Here is a 14564-nt window from a genome sequence, read left to right as displayed (position 1 = left end):
AGAAACGGTACACGTGGAATTCTAAATTTAGCTCCTAAATTCCGGAAGTTCCAAATCATCAAAACATGCATGGAACCATGCTACAAAACATAGTAAATATAGCATAAATACTTAGAGGATATATGAAAACCTTGCAATAAGGAAGGATTTGTGCGATTTTGATTTTGTTTTTCTATATAGGCCTAATTTAAATCGGATATATTTATGATAATAAGAGATCTCATATTCCGGGAAAAAACCCGAATTGTTTTTGAATTTAGTCATCATATCGAGAAAGATGAACGAATCTAAGAGGGAGTAAACCGATAAGCACCAGGAAGATTTCTAGAATACAGACAGACCAAAAAAGGTATGTACCTTGTTAATTACTTGGTCAATATTTTAGGTGTATTTGATTTTGGGTGTTCATAGTACTCATCCGTCCGAATTTCGTCTGTCGAGTTGTATCAGCACGATCAGCTGCTTTTGTCTCTTATAACTGTCAGCATGGTTACATATCCTACGTTACACTGTCCATTGTAGCCTGTGTGTCTAATGCAAAAGCACGGACCAATTTTTTAGCATTCAATTTTTCTGTATAGATTCGTGGATTAAACAACTTAACACATATCATGTGCACAATCCTGTGATCAGATCTCTTGATTTAGCTGTATAGCTTGAAAAAGCTATATAGCTTTATAAAGTTATTCAAAATAGCTTGATAAAGCTATTTATCAAATTATGTGCATTTAAGAAAAATGTATGACAAAATATCTAAATGAAGCTACTCTGAATAGCTTGATAAAGCTATTTAGCTTATTCAAGCTATATAGCTAAATCTGGAGATTGTACTGGACCTGGTGATGTAGGTTATAACATTAGGTTGCTCTATTTTAATATGCATACAGAAAGATATGAAATGATGGCATTTGTCCTATAGTTTGCCTTAGGATAGTGATTTAATCACCTTTTAACACATTTTGATGTAATTCTTTGTAATTTAAATGTTTCGCCAGTCGGAAAACAAAACAAAGTTCAGACCCTCCTACAGATATAGGTTTTCAAGGTACATGTAGCAGTCTCTTCTAATATACCTTCTTATACGAGAATAGAAGTACAATTGGAATCGATGAAAAGGAAAAAATCCTAGACTTCTTCATTGCCAATTCGTCTGTTTTTACCCAAAGAAATTAAAATACATGAACGAAATTTTTTTTCTTACTAATCAAGATTGTTTACATCTTTTCTCCATTAAGAAGAACTTTTTTAATGTAACATCCAGGTTTATATTTTTTGTGTCTTCTGCAATGCAAAATCCCCATAGACTTTCTATTTTTGATTGTGTATTGAAACGTGAAGCGGTAGAGGGGTTGTTTCAAAACAGAAAATTTGGACTTATTTTATTCTTGTGGATGAACTCAGTTTTGGCACAAAGGTATTTATGATTGTCAAAATGTTAAGCAAAAAGAAGTGGAAGCAGAAACTTGGGACATGGTATAGTCATCAGTGGCATTAGAAGGTATTCAACTTTGGGGAGGCAATTTCAGTGGCAGATATAAAAGTTCCTGACTGTGCAGATGGGGAGGTTGCATTGGTGTCTATATAAACCCTGCTTAATTTGTGCTTGTGTAAATTGTAGAGTTAACATTGACCACATTGAAATAGCTGTACTATTTGCCCATCCAATGAACATTGAAATGTTACATCAGAAACAATGCTCATTGGAATTGGAATTTTGATCGATTCCCTATCTTACCAGACACTCAGTCTATGATCTGCATTTTCATATCTCTGCTAAAGAAACTAAAGCAGCAGAATTAATCAAGATAGTAGTCAAAATTGTTAGGTTTTCTTGCATCATTTTTTCATCATGTCAGAAGCATTTGCATAAGTCAGATATAAATATTTGCTTTGACATGTTTTGCTATGATTAATTTTGCTAAATACCGGTAAATGCTCTCTCTTTCTCTCTCTATCATAAATCTTTATGCAAGAGACATTTTTAACAAGAAATTAATCAATAAAAATGTTGATACAAAACACAGAATAAAGCAAATAACTACAGAGAACACACATCTGATGGCACGGAGACTCCTAATGAATAAAGCGAATAAGAGCATCAGAATTTCATGCTGAAAATGTCGAGCAATGTTAAGGCCGAATTAATAAATGCCGAATTTAGTGATGCTGATGACACCAGACTTCTAGCTTTCATGGCCAGAATCAGTATTTCATTCTCTTCCTCAGCAGCCACTGAATAACCAGTCAGTAAATCACAGCAAAGATTACAAAGACTGATACAGGTTTGATCCTGGGGATCTCTGCTATTGATTACATGGTATAACCAGTCCGAGTGCCTTTTTCTATATGGGTCTGATTGATTTGATTGTGGGATCAATCTGTAAGAGGATGATTGTATGGAAGAGGAAGGATGCTGGGTTTTATTTTGGGTGTGTTGATTTGAACAATCGTAGGAAATCCTTGGTATCAGGAATTTTGCAATGATGTATGCAGTCAATACACTGATCTATCTTTTGTTTGTACACTGGTTCATTAATAGTTCATAACATGAAAACTGCTTAATTTTCATGGACGAACTTTTAAAGACAAAGTTAATGCCATTATAATGAAGCTTCTTGGCGTAATTGGTGTTATGAACATTGCAATGTACTCAGAAGTCTGTGGAAAGATATTGCAAACATTAATCTATCAATAAGATACAATGGCTTTGTTTTTAAACATACACTGACTTTGTGCAATTTTATTTTATTGTACTGATAATTGCATAGATATCCATTGATAGCCTCGTATGAGATTGCATTTGCAGAGGAGTTATCTTTAAAATATCAATTTAAGACCTGAAGCCAACTTCTGCTTTTGTAAAAGTTATATTTGGTAATTGAGACCTAATTACTTTTGCTGGCTGATGTTTTGAATGCTATTCTACATGTGCATACTCTGTTACATGTTATATACAGGGAACATTTCCCTGGAGTGAAATATTAAGTCAAATCAATGATGATATATTATGGACCGTTTCATTCATAGACCAAAGAGAGGGTAGAATAAGCTAATGTAGGACTCAGTGTCTCAAATACCACTTAACAGCCTGACTGTCACATAATGGCCGATATATGGCCTTTAGTTTTCAATGTCATAAGATAGATTACATGTGTAATTTATATGTGAATTTTACCAGTATATTTTGATAATGAAACTTAATGTATGTGTTCATTAATAATGAACTATTATTCATGATATTTTTTTTTCATTATAAATGTTGCTTTAAACATTAATTGATACAATTTCCTCATTGCATTTACAATTAATAAACATTACCAGTAATTGCTCTCCTGAGATAAAATAAAGAATAAATATCACTTGAAATTTTGATCTGGTTGATGTTGAATAATGCATTGTTATCACTAGAATAGAGTGTTGTCCCATGTCAGAGGGGAATATTTCACCCTGCTGTCTTTAGTGGACATGAAATCAATACCTAGTTTGTCAGGATCTATACAATGTTACACACCTCAGTTTGGTCACTTGTGTGTCTGATACTGTTTTCTTCTCCAGATATGTGCAGAGGCAACTAGTCATGAAATGAAATGACACTTTGAGGCAAAAAAGATAGATTTTTGTGAATTGCAGAGTTTGATGTAGGTTTACTGATGTTAAGTGGCATTTAATCAATACACTGCTGCTTTGGCTACAGATTCTTTTGACCTGTTCTTTGGAGCAATCAATGAAAATTTGATGCTCTGTATGTTTTCAGCTATGTCAATTTTAAAGTTGAGACAAGAACACAGTAATTAAGACCTACATTAACCAGGAAAGATTGAAAATTTTGTGATTGGTTTTACAGATGGCGCTGTCAATGAAGGCGGGGAAGTGTCCGACGGATGAGTTATCCACCACCAATTTTGTCATCGCCTCCCCTCAAGATTTAGATGACAAGAAATGCAGGTCTTTACATTTTGTATTTTGCTATTTTAAAGACTTGCCATCTTTTAATGTTGATGATTACTTGGATGTTAAATACATGCATGACAACAGTAAATAAGTGCATTTGAAAATAGAAGTTATATGAAAAATCGTTTTTAATTAAATGTTTGGTTTTTATTTCAGGCATGTGGAAATATACACCTCCCCACACATGAAGTTTGTTTTTTCTGTGAAAAACTGTGATCGCATGCAGAAAGGCTACATGGGTTTCAATTTGATGCAGGTACTGATTTTATGTATCCAGTGTTATACATTAATATTTACATTTGCAAATATGTTTCCTATAGAACATGTAGAATAGCGAAAAAGTTCAAAGTTGTTTGAACTTTTTCATGATGTCACAATCATCATAGCAATTACTATTAATAGCTTGTCGCTTTGATATCATGAATATAAAATCCTGGTAATTTTAACAATTCTGGACAAATTGCCTTTTTCAAATGTAAATATTTAGTAATAAAGAGCAATGTTAAAAAGTTCACCGGGATATGAACTTGATGCGTGATCAAATATTCTGAGAAGCCCTCTGGGGTTCACAAGATTTGATGATGTGACAACCCAAAAAAATTCATATCCTGGTGAACTTTTTAACATTGCTGTTTATTTCTTAATTAAATTGTCAATACTTATGAATTAATGAAAACAATTTTAGTCAGAAAATTGTTTTGTAAAATTTAATGACAAAAAATGATGTAATACATTAATTTCTATTTGTCATATTTCTCTTGGAAAATCATTTATGGGTTCCAATTTAATCAAAACTCATTACTGCTGTCCTGTACAAAATTTGATTTGCTATATATTCTTTGGTTCTTTGGTATGATATTTGTTCAGATGAAAATTTTATCATTTGCTTGAAATGAATCTTATCTATAACAAAGGTATAAGTTGCCTTTAGAATAATCTTAATAGCAATTACCGGTAAGATAAAACATCGAAACAAATTCAAAATATACAGCTAATAATGTTTTAGTTATTGATGATTCAGTGTGTATGGGGACAGAAATTTAGGATGCTTATGTGAGGAAGAATATGTCAGATCCTAGAATTTTTCTTACTATAGTCCATTAATGATAAAAAAATTACTGACAAAATAATAGTTCTATAAAGCGCTAGGCCCTAGTTTTATTTTTATGAATATTTTACATGTATATGTATATGCCAAACCATGATTAATTTTAGAATGATTATTTTCTTTCAGAGAAGATGGGCCAATGTTTCATTAAATCAAGATTTGACTGTAAAGTCATTTATGTTCAACCAAAAATCTGACACAATTGGGACTATTGTCTTAGAGGTTGACTTTCTTCAAAAGAAAAAGTAAGACAATCATGACTGATGTGGAGTGAGTTTTTCATGTAAAATATGCCAAGATCTATATATAAGTAAATTTCTTAATAAAATTCATCTTTTTGTTAATCTGTAGTAATACCTCTTCCTGTACATTAACATTTTCTCTTTTATATAGTGCTAATTTGGATCCACATGACACAGACAAAATGGCAGCTGAGTTTCTGATGCAGTTCAATAACATGGCTTTTACAGAGGGCCAGAGTCTGGCTTTTCAGTTTGCAGACAAAAAACTTCTAGTCATCGCAGTCAAGGAGATTGAAGGTGAATGGACATGCTCTATATCCTTTTTTTCTGTGTGTCACAAATTTTTTGAAAATGGGGTAAATGGATAACATTTTAATTTGTGTCAGTAATTTTTTTATATAAAAAGTTTATAATAGAAAATTATACAGAATATAATTACTGTGTATTCAATAATTTGGGATGTAAAAGTGATCACAAAAGATGCCAAAATTAGATCACGGCTTGGCCACATCTCATTGTATTTTACAATTTCTACCTTTGATATTCTCTTTAAATGTTTGTAAGCAAATGTTAGTTGTTACAATCAATATACACTTCTCTTCAGCATTATTTATAACTTTAAGTAAGCAAAAAGCATAGGTGATAAATTACATGATGCAAAAGTATTTCTGACAAAGATGGAGGATTTCCACTGTAGTTCAACACCTTAATGTCAACAGTTTTACTGTTTTGTTTTGGAGAGTGTCAGAAATGTGTTTTCTAATGATGTTTGCTATATTTTGCAGTAATTGACTTCACCAGAATGAAGGATGGTAGTGGGACCACAAAGAGAGTAAGTATATTGGAACTTTTATATCCTTAAAATGATCTTGATTGCAAAAATGTGCATTACTGGTAACCTATTGTTTTACTTGTACTGTGCATATAAGGTGATGTTTCATTATTTAACAGTCTCAGCTGGGTTTGCTGACCCCCAATACTACGGTAGTATTTGAGAAGTCTGATGCCTCCACAATCAACTTAACAGGAAAATCCAAAAGGTGAGGGTTCTGTGTCAGTAATGGCACTGTGAGAGCAAAACAATAAGGATAGTGTGAATATAGTGCTGTATCTCTTTTTAATGATGTTCATCATACAAAAAAATATTATACCAAAAAAAAATTAATTGAAATTAAACCATATTTTTTATTAAGCTCTTAAAGTGATAATCAGATAAAGAATAATTTTTCTGTTCGTAAATTAAAAAAAAAATGATCAATTCAAATACTATTGAGAAATATTCAAGTTATACTTATTACATATATCTATATACACATGTTTCTTGTATAAACTGTTGTACATGTAACTGTTTCAGTAAGCAAGCTTTCACCTCCATCATTAACCCAGACTGGGATTTCAACAAGATGGGAATAGGCGGTCTAGACAACGAATTTTCAGCCATTTTCAGGAGAGCTTTTGCCTCTCGAGTTTTTCCTCCTGAAGTAATTGAACAGTTAGGTAAGTTCAAAAATATAGTCAACAGAGTTCTTCCTATATATATATATATATTTTCCTACAAAAGAAATTGCCAGCTGATGGTACTATCAACACAAGTATAGTGGAATATAAAAAAAATAAATGTATTACCTAAAGATTGAGTAACAAACTGTTTGACTTTCACTCACAATGCAATGATTTCAGGAATGAAGCATGTGAAAGGAATTCTTCTGTTTGGTCCACCAGGAACTGGAAAAACTCTGATGGCCAGGTATAAATTATCCCCACTGAATATACAGTAAAACATGCTTATAACGAGAGGGAATGGAGATTTTCCTTCACTATAAGCAAAATTCCTTATATCCGTCAAGTTTACAAAATGTAATTAAGCCATGGGGAATGAAAATCCCTACGCTCTGTAAGCATTGATTCATTATAAGCATGTTTGCCTTTGATAAGAAAAAGAGAGGTTACCATTGCTACTTACCAGTAGTATTATGCCCAGACATTATTTCTTTTTCTTTTTTTATAATGGAACCTGTATTTCTTATGCATACAGACAAATTGGAAAAATGTTGAATGCCAGAGAACCCAAGATTATCAATGGTCCACAGATTCTGGATAAATATGTAGGAGAGTCAGAGAAAAATATTAGGATGCTGTTTGCTGAGGCTGAGGAAGAGGAGCAAAGGGTATGGCTATGAGTCAGTCATTAGATTTAAGAAACCAAAAATTCAAATTTGTTGTATTTGTATTATACTTCATTAATTAACTTAATAAGATTATGGAGTTCTTTAAATCATTATGTTGACTAGTTGTGGTTGTATTCTGTTGCAGTGTGGGCCTCACAGTGGTCTACACATCATCATCTTTGACGAGATCGACGCCATTTGTAAATCCAGAGGATCAGTGGTAAGTCGCTTGAAAATCTGATGTTCTTCGAAGTCCAAAATGCTCCTCAATATTAATTTTTCTTAACGTGCTTGAAATTTTGAGCTTTTGATTTTAAAAAGGAACTTTTTATATTTTGTTGTTGTGCAGGCTGGTAACACAGGGGTTCATGACACAGTGGTCAATCAGCTGTTGTCAAAGATTGATGGCGTGAATCAGCTGAACAACATCCTTGTCATAGGTAAACCATAGCAATGGAGTACCCACAAATAAAAGACACATACATGTACATTCCTGTATTATTAGACTTCCATACTTGAATGAATTAAACACCATTGTAAACTGAACAATTTTCAAACAGCAAACATTTTATTTTTAATATCTGTACAGAAGTGAAAAATGTAAATCATTTAGAATAAACCAATAGTTAAAGATTAAAAGCTAATTTAAGAACTGGGATTGGTAGTTGCAGGAACCACATATGACACAAGAATCTGCTCATTACAAGTATAACTTGTCTGAGGAAACATTTTACTTTATGAACAGTTTGAATTGTGGTTTTTTGTTTTGAAGAGGGGAGAGAAAATAAACATGATGTTTGACTTTTATAAGCATAATTTACTTTAAGGAATGACAAACAGAAAAGACATGATTGATGAAGCTCTGTTACGTCCTGGAAGATTAGAAGTCCAAATGGAAATAGGTTTGTAACCATCATGTGTGTACCATACATGTATTTTGTGTAACAGTAATTACAGTATTTGGTTTTTTTTTGTTCAAATTAAATATAATTGTGCTAGTTAGATACATGTAGGATTGTCATTAAGAAAAACGTTTTTGTTAATATGAATGCAATCTCTGTGCTTTAATGCAGTTTGTTATTGATTAAGTAATGGTATTGAAACAAGATTACCTAAAGTATTTTTAATAAATAGAAAAACTAAACTGGAGCTCTAAGCGCTTATTTTGTCAAGCTCTAAAATAAATTTTAACATTGCTCCTTCTTTCAACAGAATTGTATTTCTAGAACACATCTTGTTTTTCTGCAGGTTTACCAGATGAAAAAGGAAGGCTCCAAATCTTAAACATTCACACTCACATAATGAAAGAGAATGGCAAGCTAGCACCTGATGTTGATATTGAGGAGTTAGCGGCCCTCACAAAGAACTTTAGTGGGGCAGAGATTGAGGGCTTGGTGAAGGCCGCCCAATCTACAGCCATGAACCGATTGATCAAAGCCACAAACAAAGTGGAAGTGGACCCTGACGCCGTGGAGAAACTGCTGATCACACGGAAGGACTTCATACATGCACTGGAATATGACTGTACTCCTGTAAGTATTGGGGAAGAATTCAGAGGCTCAAGCATTTTAAAAGAAAATACCGTAGATAAAAGGTACATGACCTGTTTGTTTCTGTTTTATTTTTGTTTTTAAATTAGTTTGACTTTTAGCTTTTTATTCAAATTAATTTCCAAAGCATCTTAAGTTTGTTGACTGTATTAGGAAAAGTGTTGATGCAGTGTATATTCTGTCTTGAGTGTGAAGAATAAAAACCTGTATTTCAAATTTCAGGCGTTTGGAAGTAGTAAGGATGAGTTTGAGAAGTACATAGCCAATGGGATCATCACCTGGGGGGACCCTGTCCACCGAGTGTTAGAGGATGGGGATCTGTTGATATCCCAGGCCAAGACCAGTACCACTACACCTCTAGTCACTGTGCTTGTAGAAGGTGGGGCCCATAGGCTTATTGCTTTTATTGTTATATTTCTGTTTCAAGTCGTTTACTATATTTCTGTTAAAGAAACAGACCACTTCTGTTATACATGTCAATCAATCAGATGTGCATTTCATAACAATGAAAATAAGATGTATTGTCCTGTGGAACTGTATACAGGTGTCATGTTCCATGGGAGTTTAAAGAAAAAGTATCTGATATTTTTAATGACTACATATTGTAATTGAAGTTCCTCCACCCTTTATGAAAACTTTCATGGGATGTTTTTACTTTAAATCATTTCAACTCAAAATTTAACACTTGTGGACTGGTATTATGGAGGAGTGTTATATTTTTAGGTCCACCCAACAGTGGCAAAACGTCCTTGGCAGCACAGATAGCCAAAAACTCCGACTTCCCCTTCATCAAGGTCATCAGTCCGGAGAACATGATCGGCTTCACAGAGCCAGCAAAGTGTCAGGCCATCAAAAAGGTAATGTATATCACTATATGGATGGATATGAAAATACTCATATATAAATTACTCTGACAGTGGCCATTGTAAAAGATTTATTTATTATCAATAGATATAATTAGTATTTTATATCTTAATTATCGGTATATCAACCCGTTGAGCAATCATCACTCCATTAGATATGATGAGCAGTCGAACCATATTTACTATCAAATGAATTGAATTTTAGGTAGAAAGTTGTGGTTTTAATATTGTATTATAAATCTTCTTTCTTGCTTTGACCTGTGCTCTGGTACTTGTCGTTGTAGATGTTTGATGATGCTTACAAGTCTCCCCTTAGCTGTATCATCGTTGATGACATAGAACGGTTGCTAGGTTTGTATATGTCATATTGTGGTATACTGTGTGCAATTACAGTAGATTCCCATTTATCTGGATACCTTAAGTCCCAACCAGTTGGTAAAGATTAATGAGGCATAAATTATGTTAAAATAATTTACCTCATATTTCATAATCAGTTTATTCTGTTCTGTAAAATTTAATAAGAGAATGAAACATCTGCATTATTAAGTAACATCTAGATTGAAGCCCTGTTTGATTAAAGATAATGATAATGCAATTGATTATCATGGTTTTGTTTTGGTTGTTTCAGACTATGTACCCATTGGACCTCGATTTTCCAATCTAGTTCTGCAAGCCCTGTTGGTTTTACTCAAGAAAACTCCACCTAAGGTACTTTTGAATTTTCCTTTCATTAATATGATTAAATGTGAAACAGCAAAACTCATTTAAAGTGAATTTCAAGGGACCATGGAAAAAATTTGTTATAGTCGTAATTGGATATACGTTTTTGTTTTGTTATGAAATAATCAGCTGACAGTACTTCAAACTATAATAGGTTATAAAATCGATATCATAACCACTTACAAAAATGTAAATATATATTTTCACTTATACTTTTTAAAAACAAATTCTAAATAATATTTGAATTTGATTATTTTATATATGCAATTTAGTTTCATGTATCTTCAATGAAATTTATAATAGAAAAGATTTCTTATGTAAATGATAAAATAAGTTAAAATTTCGCCAGTGGGTTGACATACTTTTTAAAAACAAATTCTAAATAATATTTGAATTTGATTATTTTATATATGCAATTTAGTTTCATGTATCTTCAATGAAATTTATAATAGAAAAGATTTCTTATGTAAATGATAAAATAAGTTAAAATTTCGCCAGTGGGTAGACATACTTTTTAAAAACAAATTCTAAATAATATTTGAATTTGATTATTTTATATATGCAATTTAGTTTCATGTATCTTCAATGAAATTTATAATAGAAAAGATTTCTTATGTAAATGATAAAATAAGTTAAAATTTCGCCAGTGGGTAGACTATATACATGTATTGTATGGGCCTAAAATGGCCCCCTAAAAGAAATATCGTTATTTTACTGTCTTTGTACAGATATATATGTGATGTTTTTACTTAATGTCCATTTTGATTCAAGTGCCCACAATTTAGAAATATGGCATTGTAAAGACAACCTTTTCCTGCAATTTTTGCAATTTAGCATAAAAAGCTTGTTTTCAAGCAGTTTTTCTTTCAGTAAACATAGAGCGCATGGTTGAACCAACAAAATATTTTAATCAGAGATATATCTAGACAAGACTAATAAGTGACAAAAAATTTGTCCTGGTTCAAGCATGTGCTCTATATTTCCCATTCGTAAAAAGATGAGACAAATGTCAATTTTCGACCGATTTTAAATTGAATTATAGAAATAGCATCACTTCTGACGTCATATACTGCAAGGGAGTGCAAATAAATCAAACAAAAATGTGAAAAATATATTTTATATCAACTCTTCTAAATTATAACATAACATTTTATTGTACCCGAAACACTTTAAAAAATGGCAATTATGGGGGCCAAATTTAACTCTTATCATCTATAGTTCTTTGTTAAAACTGTAAATTCGTTATAGCAGTGTTTGTTATATACAGTTTTCTACAGGTTTATACAAGAATTTCTCCTGGACATGAATAAAAATTAGTTACAGCCATAAAATTGCTATATCTGTGTTCGTTATGTTTGAGTTTTGTTGTAGTTTGTAATGAAGGATAGTAAAAAAAAATTATTTTTGAAGAACCAGTGATAAATAATTAATTAATGTATATAGACTGCAATATTTAAAAAGAAGTTGTTTTATTTATGATAAGGGTCGCAAACTCTTGGTGATTGGAACATCCAGCAGAAAAGACGTTCTACAGGAGATGGACATGGCACAGATCTTTGGAACAATCACACACGCCTCCAACATCTCCACCAATGACCATCTAATGGCAGTCTTAGAAAATGTGGATGCTTTCAACAGCAGTGAGCTGGAAATTATCAGAAAGAAAACTGCAGGAAAAAGGTATATCACTTTAGGGATCTACCTATTGTTGAACCAGTGCATGTTATTTTGGATGTTGAAGTGGGGACTTATAGTTTATACCAAAGACCTTCATTGGCTGTAATTGTTTTACATGCAGGTAATCCAACTGATAATGGCTGGTATGGTAAAGTGTATACTAGTTCGTATTTTGTTCATTCTTCCATACTTCATTTTCTATTTTAATCTTTCACACAGGTTGTGGATCGGTATCAAGAAACTGCTAGTTCTCATTGAAATGGCCAGACAGGTAATTGCTTGCATCCATTTTGTGAATTAAAATGTTTGAAAACTTGATTTTATTTACAACTTGACAGATTTAATTGGAGTCTGACAGTCCTCATTTTGTGGACATCTGCAAAAGTGGGAACATCTTGGGATCTCGTTTTCATTCAGTCTTATTTAATTTACTGAACATCATCATCACAGCTTAAAAAAAATATGCACTGTACATATGAAATACCTTACTAAAGAGTTATCAACTATGAACTTGGACAAATATAAAATTACTTGACAATTTTACACATACAATAGTGTGTTTTAAGTGACTTAAATAGAGGTTTTTACTCTGATTACATCTCATGTAGCATTGCTGCTTTAAAGAAACTATAGTCTTAGAGATTCCTTTACCAGAGTATATTATCTTTGACGATTTTCTACACCTTTCAATTATTGTGTTTGTAGATTGATGAATCGCACAGAATCCCCAAGTTTTTGTGTGTTCTAGAAGAGGAGGGTGGATTAGAAATGTAGAATGTAGAGGTCATTAAAAAGTGTGAACTTGTAACCTGTTCTGTTGACTAGTGTTTTTGTACTTTTGACCAAGGTACTGTAGTGCAGACTATTGTACTTGTGCTTGCTGTGGTACGGTACTACTGAGTATTGTACTATTGACTATGATACTAGTACTGTACTATGGATTATTGTTCTGTACTTTTGAATTCATGTATTGATTGTAATGGAAGTTAGTATGTTGTTATCTATCATGTGTATAGTTTTAATTTAATTTATAGAGATGAAGAGGAACTGATTGTACAATTTATTTACATTCCATTCTGTTGCCTGTAAACTCATTTTGACATCATATTTTTATAGAGGCTTTACTACCCCCCCCCCCCCCCCCCCATCCCCATATTAACAGTTAAGTGAATATATTAAAATTAAATTTTCTGTCAAACCCATTATCAACATGGGTTTTTAAAAAATGATTCAAGGTGGGATTTGGTGTTTTAAAATTAGGTATGCTAAAACATCTGTAAGTTTGTATGTTTTAAAAATTTTATTGTCTCAGAAACCAAGGTTCTTGTCTCAGCTTCAGAGGAAGAGAAGCAGAAAACCCAGCATAAAAAATCACTGCTTCACAACGCAAAACAAATGTTAATTAATATGTAATTATCAATGTATAATCCTAGTCAAACCAAACTGATTTGTTGGGAATGTTAAGTTTTTAGTGTTCCTCAACATTTATTGTGATATATCAATCTGCAACCTGCTTTGAATAAGGATAGACACGAAGTTAGTTTAAATTATATATAATATTTTGTATAAATATAAGTTGAACTTGTATATGAAGAAGGAATGCATATTTGATGCAGCAGAATACTCTTTTGCAAGTTTCATCATTTAGAGATGAAAAAAGCAAAGTTCATTGAAGTGTGCAATGTCAAATATAGTGGTTTTTTTTTTTATTTTAAAGGAATTGTAGATTTACGGGAAATTCGGGTTGTCGGACTTTAGAACTTCAGTTCTATCCCTACCAAAACTGTATATTTATTGCACATAAAAAAGCTGTGCACAGTTTTGAACTTATTAAAATTATTTAGGAATATATTAAGTAAAGATTTTAAAAAGCAAAATAATGTATGGATGGACTTGTACCTCTACGGTCTGTCAGCCTCAACTTCTCGTAGAGCTACTGTAACAGTTTTGCAACTATAATGTACCTTTGGAATTCATTACAATATTTACTCATTCCTAAGTTTTTGTTGTCCATTGTACACAAAAAGAATTTATGATCATTCCATACAATAAAATTATGCACAACAAAACTTCACTTTAGTTCTGAGAGGAGTTAGGGTAGGATGGATTTTTCTCTGCACATAAAATAGAATAATTAATTGTTGAACGTAATTATATCCTCCTGAATCCAGTGCAGGATTACAGCTACATGTATTACGTTGTTCAATACCTCTGAACAATGATACAATTAAAATTAAAAAATTATAACAGTAATTGGTGCATTGATTCATTTTTTATTATAAATC

The 14564-nt window shown here is 32.1% G+C and overlaps 1 protein-coding gene across 3 annotated transcripts; it reads left to right on the top strand.

Moving 5' to 3' along the window:
• Positions 1-102: 102 nt before the first annotated feature.
• Positions 103-14532, top strand: LOC109619426 (vesicle-fusing ATPase 1). Of its 3 annotated transcripts, none has more exons than XM_034446417.2 (21): positions 103-349; positions 3845-3945; positions 4108-4207; positions 5186-5304; positions 5453-5598; positions 6087-6133; positions 6253-6341; positions 6656-6798; positions 6982-7048; positions 7337-7469; positions 7615-7689; positions 7819-7909; positions 8297-8371; positions 8718-9001; positions 9242-9398; positions 9743-9876; positions 10167-10233; positions 10511-10590; positions 12086-12282; positions 12499-12550; positions 12985-14532. In XM_034446417.2, exons 2-21 carry the CDS (start codon positions 3845-3847, stop codon positions 13051-13053), a joined length of 2226 nt encoding a protein of 741 aa, XP_034302308.2. In that variant the 5' UTR covers positions 103-349; the 3' UTR covers positions 13054-14532. The 3 variants fall into 3 exon arrangements, with proteins under 3 accessions (XP_034302308.2, XP_065930981.1, XP_065930982.1); XM_066074909.1 differs by lacking the exon at positions 103-349 and adding an exon at positions 3494-3638; XM_066074910.1 differs by lacking the exon at positions 103-349 and adding an exon at positions 3696-3742.
• Positions 14533-14564: the final 32 nt, after the last annotated feature.

This window comes from Magallana gigas, chromosome 2, assembly GCF_963853765.1.
Source record: "Magallana gigas chromosome 2, xbMagGiga1.1, whole genome shotgun sequence".
NCBI lineage: Eukaryota > Metazoa > Mollusca > Bivalvia > Ostreida > Ostreidae > Magallana > Magallana gigas.
This window is presented reverse-complemented; position numbering and strand designations above follow the sequence as displayed.